The sequence below is a fragment of the Elephas maximus genome, chromosome X (genome assembly GCF_024166365.1).
Source record: "Elephas maximus indicus isolate mEleMax1 chromosome X, mEleMax1 primary haplotype, whole genome shotgun sequence".
Taxonomy (NCBI): Eukaryota; Metazoa; Chordata; class Mammalia; order Proboscidea; family Elephantidae; genus Elephas; species Elephas maximus.
In genome coordinates this window covers 20,039,361-20,054,986 of record NC_064846.1, presented here as the reverse complement: position 1 = coordinate 20,054,986, position 15,626 = coordinate 20,039,361, and the positions used below count along the sequence as shown (strand labels likewise).

Below are 15,626 nucleotides of genomic sequence, written 5' to 3'. Positions count from 1 at the left end.
AGCAATTCTGCTAGGAATTAATCATGTAGATACGCTCTCATTGTATGTACAATAATGTTCTCTGCAATATGGATTGGTTATGGTAGAACGTTGGACACAACCTAAAAGACCATCAGTGTTTGAACATTTATGATACACTGGAATTCCACAGTCATTAAAAAGAGTGAGGTATTTCTGCATACTTAAAAAAGGAAAAACCCATTGCCATGGAGTCGATCCCGATTCAGCGACCCTATAGGACAGAGTAGAACTGCCCCACAGAGTTTCCAAGGAGGGCCTGGGGGATTCGAACTGCCGACCTTTTGGTTAGCAGCTGTAGCTTTTAACCACTGTGTCACCAGGGTTTCCTTTGTGTATATGCTGGTACAGAATGACCTTCTAGGGTAAACCAAGGAGGTGAAAAAGCAAGGTATGGAAGACTGTATATAGTTAAGAGCCCATTAATGTAAAATTTTAAGAGTATATATATATATATGATTATAAATTCTACTATCCTAAAAAATAACCCCCAAAACTGCAGTAAGATGTTACATGTACAATAAAACGTAAAGTATCTAGTGCTAATGGTTGCACAATATGAAGAATGTAAAATTGTCACTGGATTTTACACACAGAAATTATTGAATTGGCGAATGTTTTGGTGTATGTATTATTTTCACCACGATTTTAAAAAACGTACCACTTAGTGCAAGTACAAAGTCTTAAGTTTCCTACCACTTTGGTTTCATATTTTTGGAATGAACAAAGCTGTGACTAGCACAGTCGAGGAAAATCGATACCTGCAGTAACCCCCATAAAATAAACTGTAGAGTTCCATATTCGGGTAGTGTAACTGTACTGTTTTATATAAAAACAAGACATTATTTTAATTTTATTTTTCCCCATCTTGCAAAGTATAGTGACCCCTGTCTCCATTAAATCTGAATAAAGAATATTTTTGCTTGACAGAAAAAAAGTAAAGTATCTTTTGAATTTAGTAAAACAGCATCACACTGGAAAAAAATACAGTCATAAAATCAGCTTACTGTTTTCTGGGGACAGAGAAACGGAAGAAAATGGAAAGAAAAAAATCCAAGACTACCAAAAACAGCGTGACACAATCATTTATTTATTGGACAGGGCAAGTCATTTAAAGAGAGGAAACATATCCAAAAAACGTGTTTTGCTTGGTGTTACAGGCATCAATGCTCACAACAAACAACACTACTCAATACATCATGGAAATAGGCCACACAGAACCAGGAAGATGCTTTCATGCCACTCAAAAAATCAGACACAATGCTTAGTAAACAATCATTAGGACGTTACAGAGCTTAACAGCCTCCAATGAACCTATGTGCATTTTCATCGGGTGGGCCATTAGCCAACAGTACTTGGCTGGTTCCCTAGATATTTAAGAAGTGCCTTTCTCTATTCTAGAGTTCCTTGCATAGTACACACTTCTGAATATCACTGAAACAACAGTTAACTGCAGGCTTAAGTAGCTCATGTGGTTATATTTTTAGACTACCCTAGGTAGTAATGCACCATCTTATAGTACTGTAAATAAAAATCTGTACTTGCTTTATTTAGCAGTGTTACACTGCACCCAAATCACCTTCAGTCCTAAGGTACATACTTAAAAAGACAGCAGAAATGCAATGGAGGGCATTAAAAATATATTTTTTAGAAGCTCACCTGGCCCAAGGTATACTTTTTTTTTTTTTAAACTACCAGCAAAATTAAACATATCTGAAAACTGCCGTGTCAATTATTTGCCAAATTATTTGGCATCGTTTTTAGCAGTACATTCCTGACTGGGCAGGCAAAGACTTCAATATCCATTCCAGAGATTAGCCAAAATATTATAAGTGTATCATGAATGCTTGTCTGTGATGAAAAACCATTCCACGTTAAGATTTACTGAGAAACCTGCTAGGCATCTGACCCCTCTCCTGAAATCTACCAATTAACCAACCACTTCCTTTCACAGCAATAACAGTTCTCAAGATGAGAAAAATTCCACAGAGTAAAACCATATTTGGGAAGCCAGTCACAAAAGACTACATACTGTATAAATCCATAGGCAAATCTATCGGGACAAAGGGAAGCCTAGGGCTGGGGAGGGGTGGCAAGGAAAGAGGAGGTAACTGCTAATGGGTATGGGATGATGAAAATGTTCTAAAATTGACTGTGGTTGCACAAATGTAAATATCTTAAAAACCACTGAATGGTACCGTTTAAATGGGCGAACTGTGAAGTATATGAATTACACCTTAATAAAGTTACTAAAAAAAGTATTAGGAAAGGAAACCAGCCCCCCAAAAGAAGAAAACAAGAGGCTCTTCCAAATCAAGTCATACTTGAAGGAAACATAGACATGCCTGACTTAAGGAGCTGACCTCGTACACATTATTTTGCTGTAAAAATCATTTTAACCCCTGATTTCACAGTTTAATAAATCATTTCTAAATTATTTGTAGTTATTAGCAGATTTCTAACTTTGTTCTCATTAGAGAGCAGAGTCAGTATTCTACAGACAGACTGGTTGGTAAAACAACAAAAACAACCTATGACAAAACAATCTCATGCTTCGGGCTTGTGCATTACCAGGCAGAATAGAAGAGCTGACGTTCATTTTCAAGGGAAAAGATTACATCAAGCATAAGGGTATCATGTTCATCTTCAAAGGAAAAACTCTCATCCAGTATAAGGGCATCATATGACTCTTGCCTAAAGCACATTTCCTTTTCAAACCTGCTTCTAGTTATTCCTTTTACACCTATACAATTCAGCAAAAGCAATCTGTTCTACAAAGAAATGTTGAGCTTTCGGAAGATCAAAGTGCTAGCCAAACTTCCCCTAAAAGTAAAATTACTAAATATTTCTTAAAAAAAAAAAAATAATTCAACTCTGTACCCTCATCCTCACCTTCAGCAACATCCAGTGAAGATGGAAAACGCTGAGCCTGCTCTAAATCAGAAGCTACGCAACAATTTCTTAAATGACCTTAATTTTTTAAAAATTAAAGATATTAGTTCCAAATGTTTAGAACTCATTTGGCCCAATTCCTTTGAAGTCTGACTTCAGATTAATGAGAAGTGGTCTTTATTTTCCAAATTCTCAAGTTTAGTATGCAGTAAACTAACAGAGGTTTTAAATAAGTCAAACTGGCTAACGACATGTAATGGGTTTTCCTCACTACTCTTCTACAAAGGTGATATAATTAAGTTATGAATGGTCTTTTTGGTCGATCGTCAACTATTCTTACACTACATAATCAACTAGGGCAAATTCTTACAGATAAACAAAGGCAACACAACTCGCTTACAGCAAGCTGTTTGTTACATATACTTGGTAAAACCAAGAATTTCTGACATAAAAACTGCTCACTTTCATACACAGAATCTCAGAGAAGTGATGAAACCAGACGGCTGATGTTCGAAGGCATATGGGAGTGGGGTGAAGTGAAAAGTCATGGATAAATTAAAACCTGGCAAGTATCTGCTGAAGGAGAGTCACTTTTTAGGGGGCACAAGAAAACCTGATGAATCACCATTTTGGTCTCCTTAGTAAAGTCCGTCTGTTGCTGGGAACGGAAGAACATTTTCCTTGAATTCATAGTGCCAAATGCAGTCGTCACACAGTATTTCCAAAAGGATCCTAAAAACTGTAGTGCAAAAGAAAAGAAATCTAAGAAAATAAATAGTTACAAAACCCATCAACATTTTCCAAAGAAATATGTCCAAAACAGTGACTTTTACAAAAGATGCGAATTTGCTTTCAATGAAAAAAAAAAATTCCTCTATGAAAAAAGTCAGACTTGTTTCACAGATAACTTATATTGCATTAATGACTTGATTAACAGTGTACAAACAAGGGCCACAGACTCTGTTTTTATTAGGTCTGGGAGATCAATATAAATACTGCTGGGGGAGTGTTTTATACCCCAAACTCCAATATTCCAACTCTGTGTCCTGTCCTGTTAATAGAATTTGTAAAAATCTTAACGACGCAGTGAGTCGAGTTTCCTTAACTTCAGTGATGTGTTAGAGGACAGTGCATCTTGGTTTGAAGTATTTGTTGCATCCGAAGGCCGGAACAGTACTCGACCACGATGATTAAATACATAAAATGATGGGTGATTCCTTAATGTATCAAATGTCCTTAAAAGAAAAAAAAGTATCAATTTTAAGTAAATCTTTATAAGTGCCTATCTGAAAATAAGCAAACTTCCAAAAAACTACGAATCTGCTATTGGTTATATTTTAAACTAAGTATAAATCCATGAAATCAGACTGTGAATGGTCATCAGACTCTATTTCATTTTTTTTCCTGTACAAGGAAAATAAGAAACACAGAAAACCAACATAAAGCCCTCAAAAATTCTTTTTCATTCAGCTTTTCCGTCAAAGATGCCTATGAATAATAACACAAGTACACAAGTACTAGGTCAACTTTAATTGCCTCTGTAAATCTAATACAAGCCCGAGCCAAACAGTCATTTAAAAAGCCAGTACACAGGTTGCACCTTTGATTATTCTCATTGGGCCCTCATTATTCAAGCCGCGTGGTCAGTTCACAGATCTGCTTCCCAAGAATCTTTCAAGTACAACGAAAAATAACTTTTGGCCCTCTGTACCTGCTATCGTCCAAACTCATATATTCTGCTACTACCTACTTAATGCCATTCTGTCTTAATTCCTTCTTTTCTGGCCCCTTGCCTGTGATCGCTGGCCGACTCTGTATGAGCAGTAGTGGCTGATGATAGTGAAGGGTCCTTTCTTCTTTTTCAGTGATACACACGTACATACATACATATATACATTTTTTTTTAATTCACAAACACCTAATTAAGTATATGGTCTTTAAGGTTGGTTTGTTTTTAAATATTTTTCTGGAAAAAACAGAACTCTTTCTTTGATAAAAACTCAAATCTCAAAGTCAGCCCACCTAAAAACTCAAGCATACCCCCATACAAAACATGTGGCCTGAGATGTTGCGTATTCCAAATGTCTAACAAGGAAGCAAAAGTAAAAGGAGGGTGACTTTCCTCTAGCCCAGAAATGTTCACTGTGAATCCTTTTAAGAAAATAGTGTAAAGGGTTATCATTTCCAGCACCAGGAAAGTGGGTAATGTCCGGAGATGGAATTGGACAAAGCTAAAAGACTTTTTTAAAAGACGCTTTTAGGAAAGTAAGATATCGTATGGAGAAGAAAGGTGAATAAAGCTCATGAAAGTAACTTAGGAGAAGTATGTTGTTAGGTTAGGTGCCGGCGAGTTCATTCTGACTCATAGCAACCCCATGTGACAGAGCAGAACTGCCCCATGGGGTTTTCTAGGCTGTAATCTTCATGGGAGCAGATTGCCGGATCTTTCTCCCACAGAGCTGCTGGATGGGTTTGAACTGCCAACCTTTTGGTTAGCAGCCGAGTGCCACCAGGGCTCCCTAGAAGAACATAGGAGGAGGAAAAAAAAAAGCAGAATAACAAATATGCTTTAATACAGGGATAGAAAAGGGCCCAGGAATGAGAGCTTATGTCACAGACTCAGTTGAAGTGACTGAGCAAACAGAAAACCCCTTATTCCTTCAAAAACTAAGCTGGGACAAGAGGGTAAAAAGAGGTAGGCAGAGGGGGAGGGAGGAAAGGTAGCTAAGATCTCAGAGGGAATCTTCTGTCTATTTTCATCCATCCATCCAACCATCCATCCGACCAATCAACAAATAATTTTAAGCAACTAGTGAACACCATAATTTAAGAACATCTTATTTCTAATGTCAATAATCTGACATTCAGCTTTCACTTTCCCTATCATGTCAAACACTATCTCAATATTTTTACCTCATTTACTCATCCAAACTGCATAATCAAAAAATAAGACCAACTTTTATATAGCAGAAAACATGCATTTTAAATTATGTAAATGAAGGAAACCCCTATGAAATGAAACACCTCTGAAAAGGGAAAGACTTACTTATTTTTCAGTTCTGACGTAGCATCCATGTCTTTAAACTCCCCTGCGATATGAACTATACCATAACAGGTAACTGCAAAGGCCAGAAGTGTCTGAAGAACTATCTGTGAGTGTAAAGATCGAGATTACTGAGGAATATAGAAATATTAGTATAAAAATTTATACTTTTCCCTCCCTCTCTTTTTGGCCTCGAACAGGTACTCCTCCCATATCCAAGTGCTACTCATGAAGTAGTCAATTTTCACTTTAAATGATTTAGACTCAAGACACGATAAAAACCTCCGCAAAAATAATTCCACTGCTTCCAAAGATGAACTCAGTAACGTGCTCAAATAGCAAAAGCAGGCACCGAGCCATTCAAAACTGGATTACTGAATATTACCTGATTCCATGAACAACTAGGAGCTTCTTCAATGTGTTACTGTTAACTAGCATGTACAAAAGCGTTTATGATGCGTATGTGTAGAGCGTTCAGAAAACCGATAAAGAGACCACCACTCCTCCACCACCCAGCTTAAGAAATAGAGCACTACCAGTGGCTTTCAAGTCCTGCCTGTCCCTCTCCAATTACATCCTTCGCCCTTTCTCCCACAGTTAACTACTGTCCCAAATTTTGTATTAATCAGATTAGTTCCCTGCTTGTCTTTATACCATTAAAAAAAATTTTTTTTTACGTATCAATCTCTGAAATATACATATTGTTTAGAACTTTATATACATGGACTCAAATGTATTTTTGGGGGTCTAGCTTTTTTCCCTCAACATTATGTTTGTGAGATTCATTCCTGTTATAACATGCAGTAGGAGTCCGTTTGTTTTCATTGTGTTTTGCATTTCATTACACGAAAACACCCCAATTTATTCATTCTACCATTGATAGGCATCTGGGCTGTTTTCTGTTTGTAACTTTTACAAACAACGTCAATACAAATACTCTCATGCATGTCTCCTGGCGCACAGGAGAGGAACTGCTGGGTGCGGGGTACCCACACGCTCGGCTTTGTTAGGTGACACCAACAGGCTTTTGAAAGAGATTGTGCAACTAAAAGTTTGTGATGTTTGATATTAACCGACACGGGAATATAGGCATTTCTTATTTTCTTGAATGTGATTTTCTGTATTTTTAAAATTTATAATCTGAAGAAAGTTATTTACAATACTTATAAGTGAATATATACATATACACATACATACATACATCTACCTACCACAAAGCAAAGGTGACTGGATAATGAGTTAATAGGCATATATACCATATCCTTAATTATAGACAGCCAAAGTCAAGATTAGTCACACGCTATTATTCAAACTTTCTAAATTAAAACGTTATGTAATATATTATACCAGTTTACGTTCCTACCACCAGGGTACCAAGGCCTATTTCACACAGTGGAATCACAGGCACTGTTAACAAGAATGTAGTAAATCTATATGAATTATCATGAGAACATGTTCAAGATAGATTAAGTAGAGACAAAAAAAAGAAAAAGCTAATTACAAAACTATACACACATGCATAATAACGTTAGGAAAAAATTCTGTGTGTGTGTGTGTGTACGATTAGATAAAACTACACGTACATAATGTTGTTTATGCATAGGAAGAATACTGAACTAGTACACTCCAAACTGTTAACAGTGGCTGGTACATCTTGGGAGTAGAAGTGGAATTGCTGAGAAATGGGGTCAGTTTTCATTTTTATGTTTATTATTTGACTCTGTTACAAAGAAGGTACAACTTTTGTAATTTAAAATCCAGTAAAGCTAAAAATTGTGAGTGAAGCTAACATATATATCATTTCAGCTTAAAAAAAAATTCCTTATTTTTCTTTAGTTTTACCACTTATGTGTCCCTAAATAATGTGTTACTTTTTTTTTTTTTACTTTACATAAAAGAAATTCTTCTAAAAAATAAAGCCAAATAATCAACTTTCTAAGTCCATCTCATACTATGGACACAACAATTTCTGGAAAGAGTATTAAACCACAGCTCTGGAAATGAAACAGAATTCTTTTAAGGTTTCCAATTCTTTGGGTTTTATAATGACTGAAGAAAAGTAGAGAACAGATGTTATTTCACGTCTGGAAAAACTGAAGAGCATAAAAATCAGTCAAAAGAATTATTATAAGCCATGAGGCTAATTTTAAAAATATATTTTAATGGAATATAAATGACCAAAACTTACATCTATTGGCAGCGATTCATCTTCCTTTTCTGTTAATCGCATATAAGAACGATCTATAAACCAGAAGCATACCATTAAGAAAATTGTAGCCCTTTTTTTTTCTTAAAATGCAAGCAAATAAATATACCATCACTTACATGTCACATAAACCAAAAACCCATTGTCGTCGATTCTAACTCATAGCGACCCTATAGGACAGAGTAGAACCACCCCATAGGGTTTTTCCAAGGAGTGGCTGGCAGATTCGAACTGCTGACCTTTTGGTTAGCAGCTGATCTCTTAACCACTGTGCCACCAGGGCTCCTATGTCACATAAAGTAACGCTAACCCCAGATTCCCCAAAAACCTCTATCTCGTAAGTCAATCAGCCTTATTTTAATATTTTATTCTCATCATGACCTGCCTTGTCACCTTATAAAAGGGGGTAAGAATAAAAGATGAGCATGTATGAGGCAGAAATACCTAACTTTCCTTTCACTACTATACTAGAAACCTCTGAAACTAAGCAAAAGAACATAATTTCTTTTACTAACTGGTCAAAGAAATCACAGCTATTTAAAAATGAAAAAGTCTAAAGAAAATCTCAGGTCTAAAAGTGCACCACACTCTCATACGATGGACAAAGTAATACCAGTTGCCAAGTCAATTCTGACTCATGGTGACCTCCTACGTCAGAGTATTGCTGTGCTCCACAGGGTTTTCAATGGCTAATTTTTCAAGAAGTAGGTTGCCAGGCCTTTCTTCCGAAGTAGACTCAAAGCAGCCCAGCGCGTTAACCATTTGCACAACCCAGGGACTCTGTAGATCGTACTGAGTAATGTTCTTGTCACGTGCCATCAAGTCAATTCCGACTCAGTGACCCAATATATGACAGAGTAGAACTGCCCCACTGGGTTTCCTAGGCTGAAATCTTTACAGGAACAGATCGCCAGGTCTTTTCTCCCACAGTCACTGGTGGGTTCAAACCTCTGACCTTTAGGATAGCAACCAAGTGCTTAACCGTTGTACCACCAGGGCTCCTTGTACTGAGTAACAGTGGTATGGAAATGTTTTTCCTGAGAGGCTAGGCTGGGCCAGTGGTGGAATAGGAATTCTAGGACGTGAATTTCTGCCTCTACCATTTAGTTTATAATTCTCCTGCTGGCTTAATCTTAGGAGGCAGCAGGTTACAGGTAGCTCAAGAGTTAGGAGGGCGTTCCATTCCGATGACTCTATAGGTTCTGATGTAAGCCAAAACCCTTTTTTTTTTTTTTTTTAGTTTTCATTACTATTGCTTTTTATTATCAGTATCTTTATAAATCTGATCTTTGTCTTTCGGGGCTGGCATGAGAATGATAATATAAGCAAATTACATGCTATAACACTGTACGTAGTCCATATTACTAATGATAAGATGTACGAAAAAAAAAGGATGGTCATAAGTGTCGTTTGTCGAAATTTGAATATATCATAAGTCAGGGACCACCTGTACAAAGGAAAAGGATAGGGTTTGGAGGCTTATAAACCTGAATCTTAATACTAGCTCTCCAACTTACTATTTCTCATTTAAGAGACCCTCATTGACTGTTAAGATGTATCTTAATTTCAGAGTGTTGATGTGAGGGGAGAGCGTGTCTTCGAATCAAAGACATACAGCGTTTATCCTTTCAGTGCTTCAGTTTCCATTAACAGTATATGGGAGTGATATGAAGATTAAATGAGATACGGTACATGATGGGTGTGCTGGTGTAACAAAGTTCATACAGCAAAGATGAGCAAACCACAGCCCCATAGCATGCTATCTGCTGCCACAACCTGACACAACATAATTAGTCTCAAAGTATTAGTCTCTTCCCAGCATAAGCATTATAAGAGGTCCCACTGCAGTGGTAAACCCACAAGGCGTTCTTATCACTTGAAACATAAAAATACAAAATCCTAATTCCTGATGAGCCTTGCACAATCCCTATTCAATAATGTATTTTGGACTGAAAAACCTGAATTGTTTTGAGTGAACATGTATTGACTCCTAAAGAGTGTATTTAGAGACATCCCTTAAGTTTTAAGTTTTGGGGTTTAACATAAGGACCGATATAAAAGAAAACTCAAATCAATACAAAAATTAGATTTTAGCTAACCTGCTAACCTACTGTCTGTTCCAGTTACCAGCTAGCTTTCTTCTTTGCTTGAAGCCCAATCTGACATTAACACTACCTTTACCAGGCATTTCCTGATCTATAAAATGAATGGGTCAGACTTTAGTGATCCTCAAGGGTCCTTCTTGCACTACTGTTGTATAATTTTACAGCCGAAGCTTATTGTAGAAAACGACACAGTAGTCCAGTGTACGCTAATCTTCTCTAGGAGTACGCTTCTCAATCTTTAATGCACATACAAATCACCTGGGGATCTTACTGAAACACAGATTCTGACTCTGTAGGTGTGAAGTGGGGCCAAAGTTTCTATATTTCTAACAAGCTCCCAGGCGAGGCCAGGGATGCTGGTCTGTTAACCACACTTTGGACAGCCAGGCTCTATGATATATTTCTTAATCTTTTGCCCAAAACAACTGACCGCCCCCACCTCTATGCATTCTTACATACTTTTAGCATAGCATCTATAATGCTTTATTGTGATTCTTTCTCCATCCACTTGTCTCTCCACTAGACTCTGAACTCCCTCAGGACCTCACTGTACCTCTAGCACCTAAGCACGGCACAATTTCAACCAACTACCCGAGACTCAGTTTTATAAAGCAGTCTAGTACATAAGCTCTAGAGTCAAAACTGCTTGAGTTTGAATCCTGGCCCCACCATGTATTATCTCTGCACTCTTGTGCAAGTTTCCCAGCTGCCTATGTGTCCGATGTTTCATCTTTCAGAAGGGGATAATAATAATACTAACTACCTCACAGGGCTTTGAGGAGGATTAAATTATATAATACATGTAAAGTGCTTAGTTCAGTGCCCGGCACATAGTTAGCACTTAATAAATGTTAGTTATTATTGCTGTTATTAAAGACTGGAGTTTTAGAGGAAGTATCACAGACCAAAGGAGACTAGGGCAACATGACAACTAAACCCATGGTCTGGATCCTGGAAAAGAAAGAAGACATTAACAGAAACTGGTGCCATCTAAATAAAGACTAGACTTTAGTTAATAGTAATGTACCAAAGTTAGTTTCTTAGTTACGACCGTATGCCATGGTAAATGTAAGATATGAACAATGGGGAAAACTGGATGAAGGGTATACAATAAATCTCTGTACTGCCTTTGCAACTTTTGTGTAAATCTAAATTTCAAATTAAAAAAATAAAGCTGAGCTTGTCAAACAAAATGTTTTTATAATACACATACGTACAAAGTAGTTTAAATAACTGGATACCCAAACCAAACCCACTGCCAACTCATAGCGACCCTATAGGACAGAATAGAACTGCCCCATAGGGTTCCCAAGGCTGAAAATCTTTATGGAAGCAGACCGCCACATCTTTCTTCCTAAGAGCGGCTGGTGGGTTTGAACCTCTGATCTTTTGGTTAGCAGCCAAGCACTTTAACCACTGCAACACCAGGGTTCCTTAAATAATTGGGTAGTTTCAATTACTGATAATAAATAGAACAAAACATTTCACTTCAAAAAAACATTGGAGCTTTGAAGGAATTCCAATACATATTAATTTTCTACTTTATTCTGGGAGATGGAAAGTAATCTAGAAAAGTAAATAAAGGAATAAGGTTCAACTTTCAATTTACTTTCTTTATTCAACAAATGTACTGAGCACCACTGTGGTCAACACTGTGCTAGACACATGTGTATAGCCATGTACAAAATATGCTTGGTCCCTGCCCCCTGGGCTTCACAGGCTAGAAGTCAGCAAACCTTTCCTGTAAAGAGCCACAGAGTAAATATTTTTGACTTCAAAGGCCATACTGTCTCTATCACAACTACTCAACTCTGTCCTTGGAAAGCAGTCACCAAAAAAAAAAAAAAAAAAAACAACCCAGTGCCGTCGAGTCAATTCCGACTCACAGCGTACAGACGTACCTAAATGAATGGTTGTGGCTATGTTCCAATAAAACTTCATTGATGTGCAATGAAATATGAATTTTATGTAATTCTCATAGGCCATAAAATGTTATTCTTCTTTTGTTTTTGTTTCCCGCCCCCCAGCCATTTAAAAAGGTTAAAAAAAATTCTCAACTCACTACAAACACAGGAGTGAGGCTGCATTTGGCCCACATACCATAGTTTGCTGACCCTGGTCTGAGAGAGGAGACCTCAAACAAATCAGCCATCTCAAGAGTGCACGGCATCCTTTGCTGGCCTTCAAGTTTCTTTTTGACAATACAATTGTATTTGTATGAAATTTTAGAATTTATAAAGTGCTTAAAAAAATTTTTTTTCATTTAAACTTCCCAATAATTCTGTATGGTAGAAAGGGCAATAATTCAAATTCACTTCCCTGCAACTCAGAGAAGGCACGTGACTTGCCCAAGGTCACACAGCTTCGGCGGTAAAGCAAGTTTTAAGAACTAGCTCCTAGGACTCCCATCCAGTGCTCTTTCTCGAGTAACACAGTGCCTCCCTGAGGCAACGGGTCTCACTTAAGTTCCCCGTCTTTACCTGGACAGCCCAGGAAGGAGTGTCCAAGATGTTGCCTACCTAGCTGTCAAGAGACCCCGAGCTTCGGGAGTCATCAGTCCCACGCTCTGCCTGCCCAGCCCCATGCTAGAACTCACATCACTTGTCCTGGATTCCCGGATAGACTCCCTCTCTGCCCACCCCTCGGCCCGCCTGTCCTGCTCTGCGCCCTCTCCTAAACATCCCTGCTCCAACCTTCCCACAATCTCAGGTGGCCCACTCAAACTTCAAGCCGAAAGTCAAAGGCCTGAAACAACCATTTCTCGGACACTCGCTCCGACACTCCCTAAGGTGTGTGCCCACACACCGTCTCCTGGGTCCCGCATCGGAGCGGCGCCCGTCCCCCAGGCACTTACGCTGCGCAGCGGAAAAGGCTGCATGGGCTAGGGCAAAAAGGCCGATGCCCACCACCCCCTTCCATAGCGACGGCGCCATGATCCCGCGGAGCACAGTCCTACAAAAGCAAAGGGTGGTGGAGCCGTTGCTGCTGCCACCGGCGCTTCTACGCGCAGCGCAGAGAGATGACGTCAGTGGAACCCTGGGCGCCAAGCGCCTCAGTGGTGGAACAGCCACCGAGCCTTGAGAAAGCAGAAACTGGCGTGACGAGAAGGGACAGGCGACACGGAAAAGGTCAGCGAGAGCCTTCGAGCCTGCGGGGTGCGGCCACCCAGGGAAGGGCAAAGCACAGCTGAGGGATTAAAGGAAAAGTGGAAGGGGGCTCTAGGGGAGGTGGAGAGGAAGGACGCCAGCCAATGAGTGCGGGCATAGGAAGAAAGGGGCGTGTTCTGCCGGAAGAGGGGCGGAGGGGCTGGAGGCTAAAGGGCCTGAGCTCTGGGGGCGAGTGACAGATTAACCAGTAAGCAAGGTATCTTTGATGTGGTGAAAAACAGGTGAAATTGTGCTCTACAGATTAGTAAGTAAGCACAAGTAAGCCCTTGGCAACTTCAACTTGAAGTTGTCAAGGATTTCATTTTACTTGGAGCCACAGTCATTGCCCATAGAAACATCCGCTAAGAAATCAAACGACGTATTGCACTGGGCAAATCTGCAAAAGACTTCCTTAAAGTGTTAACAAGCAAAGATGTCACTTTGAGGACTAAGGTGTGCCTGACCCAAGCAATGGTATTTTCAATCACCTCATATGTATGTGAAAGCTGGACAATGAATAAGGAAGAGTGAAGAAGAATTGATGCCTTTGAATTATGGTGTTGGTGAAGAATATTGAGTATACCATGGACTGCCAGAAGAACGAACAAATCTGTCTTGGAAGAAGCACAGCCAGAATGCTCCTCAGAAGCAAGGATGGCGAGACATCGTCTCATGTACTTTGGCCGTGTTATCAGGAGGGACCAGTCCCTGGAGAAAGACATTACGCTGGTAAAGAAGGGGGTCAGCAAAGAAGAGGAAGACCCTCAACGGGATGGACTGACACAGTGGCTGAAACAATGAGCTCGAGCATAACAACGATTGTAAGGATGGCTCAGGACCGGGCAGTGTTTTGTTCTGTTGTACATAGGGTCGCTATGAGTCAGAACTGACTCAACTGCACCTAACAACAACAACAGCAAGTAAGCCCGTGTGTACCTTGCTTATTGGGTAATCTGTCCCTGCTGGAGTGCCATCCCAGAACACTGATTGTGTTTGGGTTTCCCCCCTCAAGCCATGTCCTTTTTTTTTTTTTTTCGGCAGGCCTTTCTTGTGCTTCAGCCCTCTGGGAACCAGCAGTGTAGGAGGAGGCGAGGGTGTTGAAGTGTGGAGGCAGATGGGCTGTACAGGACAACCAGCACTTGGCACACGTGGGATGCTCACTCAATGTTAGTTCCCTTATCCTTACCTTCAAAAGATCTTGGAGAAGGATTGACACCAAAAATGGTGAAGCATAGCAGGAGTGTTTTGTCATAAAGAGAATCAGCTTACGTTCAGGAAGAAACGACAGCAGTTCTCTCTCATTCTTTCTCTCTCGAAATGATCAGAATAAAATGTACTCTCCTTTACCTATTTTTCTTTGTCCTCATCCCCTAAAAATACAGACATTCAGTAGTGAGGTTCTCCCCTTGACCTCGTTTCACTCTGCTCTCCTCTGACGAGCTTGCTCACTGACTCACTCACTTGCTCACCGACTCACTCATTCATTCCCACTGCTGCAGCCATCTAGATATTTCAGTGATCCCAAATGGCGTCTCTATTTCCAATATCTCACCTTAACTCCAGATCTGTATTTCCGACTACCTGCTGGACAATTATTTCTGTTTAAGTGGTCCTCTGGGACTTCAAACTGGCCAAAACAGAATTCATCATTTTTTTTTTCAAAATCTGCACCAGCTTCTCCAATGCCCCCTAACTGATTGGTACAGCTTTGTAAACTTCAAAATACAAGGTAAAAGTAAAGTATGATCATAATTCTTTTCCCTCAGCCCTATCAGAATTCTGCATTTTAGCTGTATCAATTTGCTCAACCACACGTGACCAAAGATGCCCAGCCTGGCCACCCCTTTTAAATTTGCGATGTCCCTATTCCTGATCTCCCTCAGCCTGCTCTGTTTTTATATCACCTTGTAACATACTATGTAATTTACTTATTTATTATGTTCGTTGCGCTATTATATTTTACTATATCCATTCTCCCATTTGAATGTAAGCTCCAAGAGGGCAGGGATTGCTGTCTATGCCTAGAATGTTCACTGGTACATGGTAGGCATTCAGTAAATGTCTGTTGAATGAATGAAGAAAGGAAGAGAAGGGGAGGGATGTATTCTTCTTTGAAAGGATCTCCTTAGAGAGTCCTTCCATTGTTTTGAATTGCGTTCAGAAATCCTTATGGACTTGCACTCGTTTTTCTGAAACCATTTTTAAGTGTACAATTC

At 39.3% G+C, this 15,626-nt stretch overlaps 2 protein-coding genes across 2 annotated transcripts in view; one reads left to right on the top strand and one right to left on the bottom strand.

Annotated features, from left to right (window-relative positions):
- Positions 1 to 1,086: 1,086 nt before the first annotated feature.
- Positions 1,087 to 13,445, bottom strand: MMGT1 (membrane magnesium transporter 1). Its single transcript, XM_049871814.1, has 4 exons — positions 13,119 to 13,445; positions 8,142 to 8,194; positions 5,957 to 6,060; positions 1,087 to 4,145 (listed from the first exon to the last, which is right to left on the bottom strand). The coding sequence occupies exons 1-4, from the start codon at positions 13,195 to 13,197 to the stop codon at positions 3,986 to 3,988; spliced, it is 396 nt and encodes a 131-aa protein (XP_049727771.1). The 5' UTR covers positions 13,198 to 13,445; the 3' UTR covers positions 1,087 to 3,985.
- Positions 13,306 to 15,626, top strand: part of SLC9A6 (solute carrier family 9 member A6) — a 68,397-nt gene continuing 66,076 nt past the window's right edge. Inside the window, exon 1 of the mRNA XM_049871810.1 lies at positions 13,306 to 13,392. The gene's annotated coding sequence lies outside the window, so the exon portion shown is untranslated. The remainder of the gene's footprint in view (positions 13,393 to 15,626) is intronic.

Bases quoted from the DNA above. Each gene is read 5' to 3' on its own strand.
- MMGT1 (XM_049871814.1), bottom strand. From the start codon at position 13,197: ATGGCGCCGTCGCTATGGAAGGGGGTGGTGGGCATCGGCCTTTTTGCC. The intron at 6,061-8,141 runs GTAAGTTTTGGT...TTACACTCACAG, and splicing joins ATGAATCGCTGCCAATAGAT to ATAGTTCTTCAGACACTTCT. The intron at 4,146-5,956 runs GTAAGTCTTTCC...TTTTCTTTTAAG, and splicing joins ACGTCAGAACTGAAAAATAA to GACATTTGATACATTAAGGA.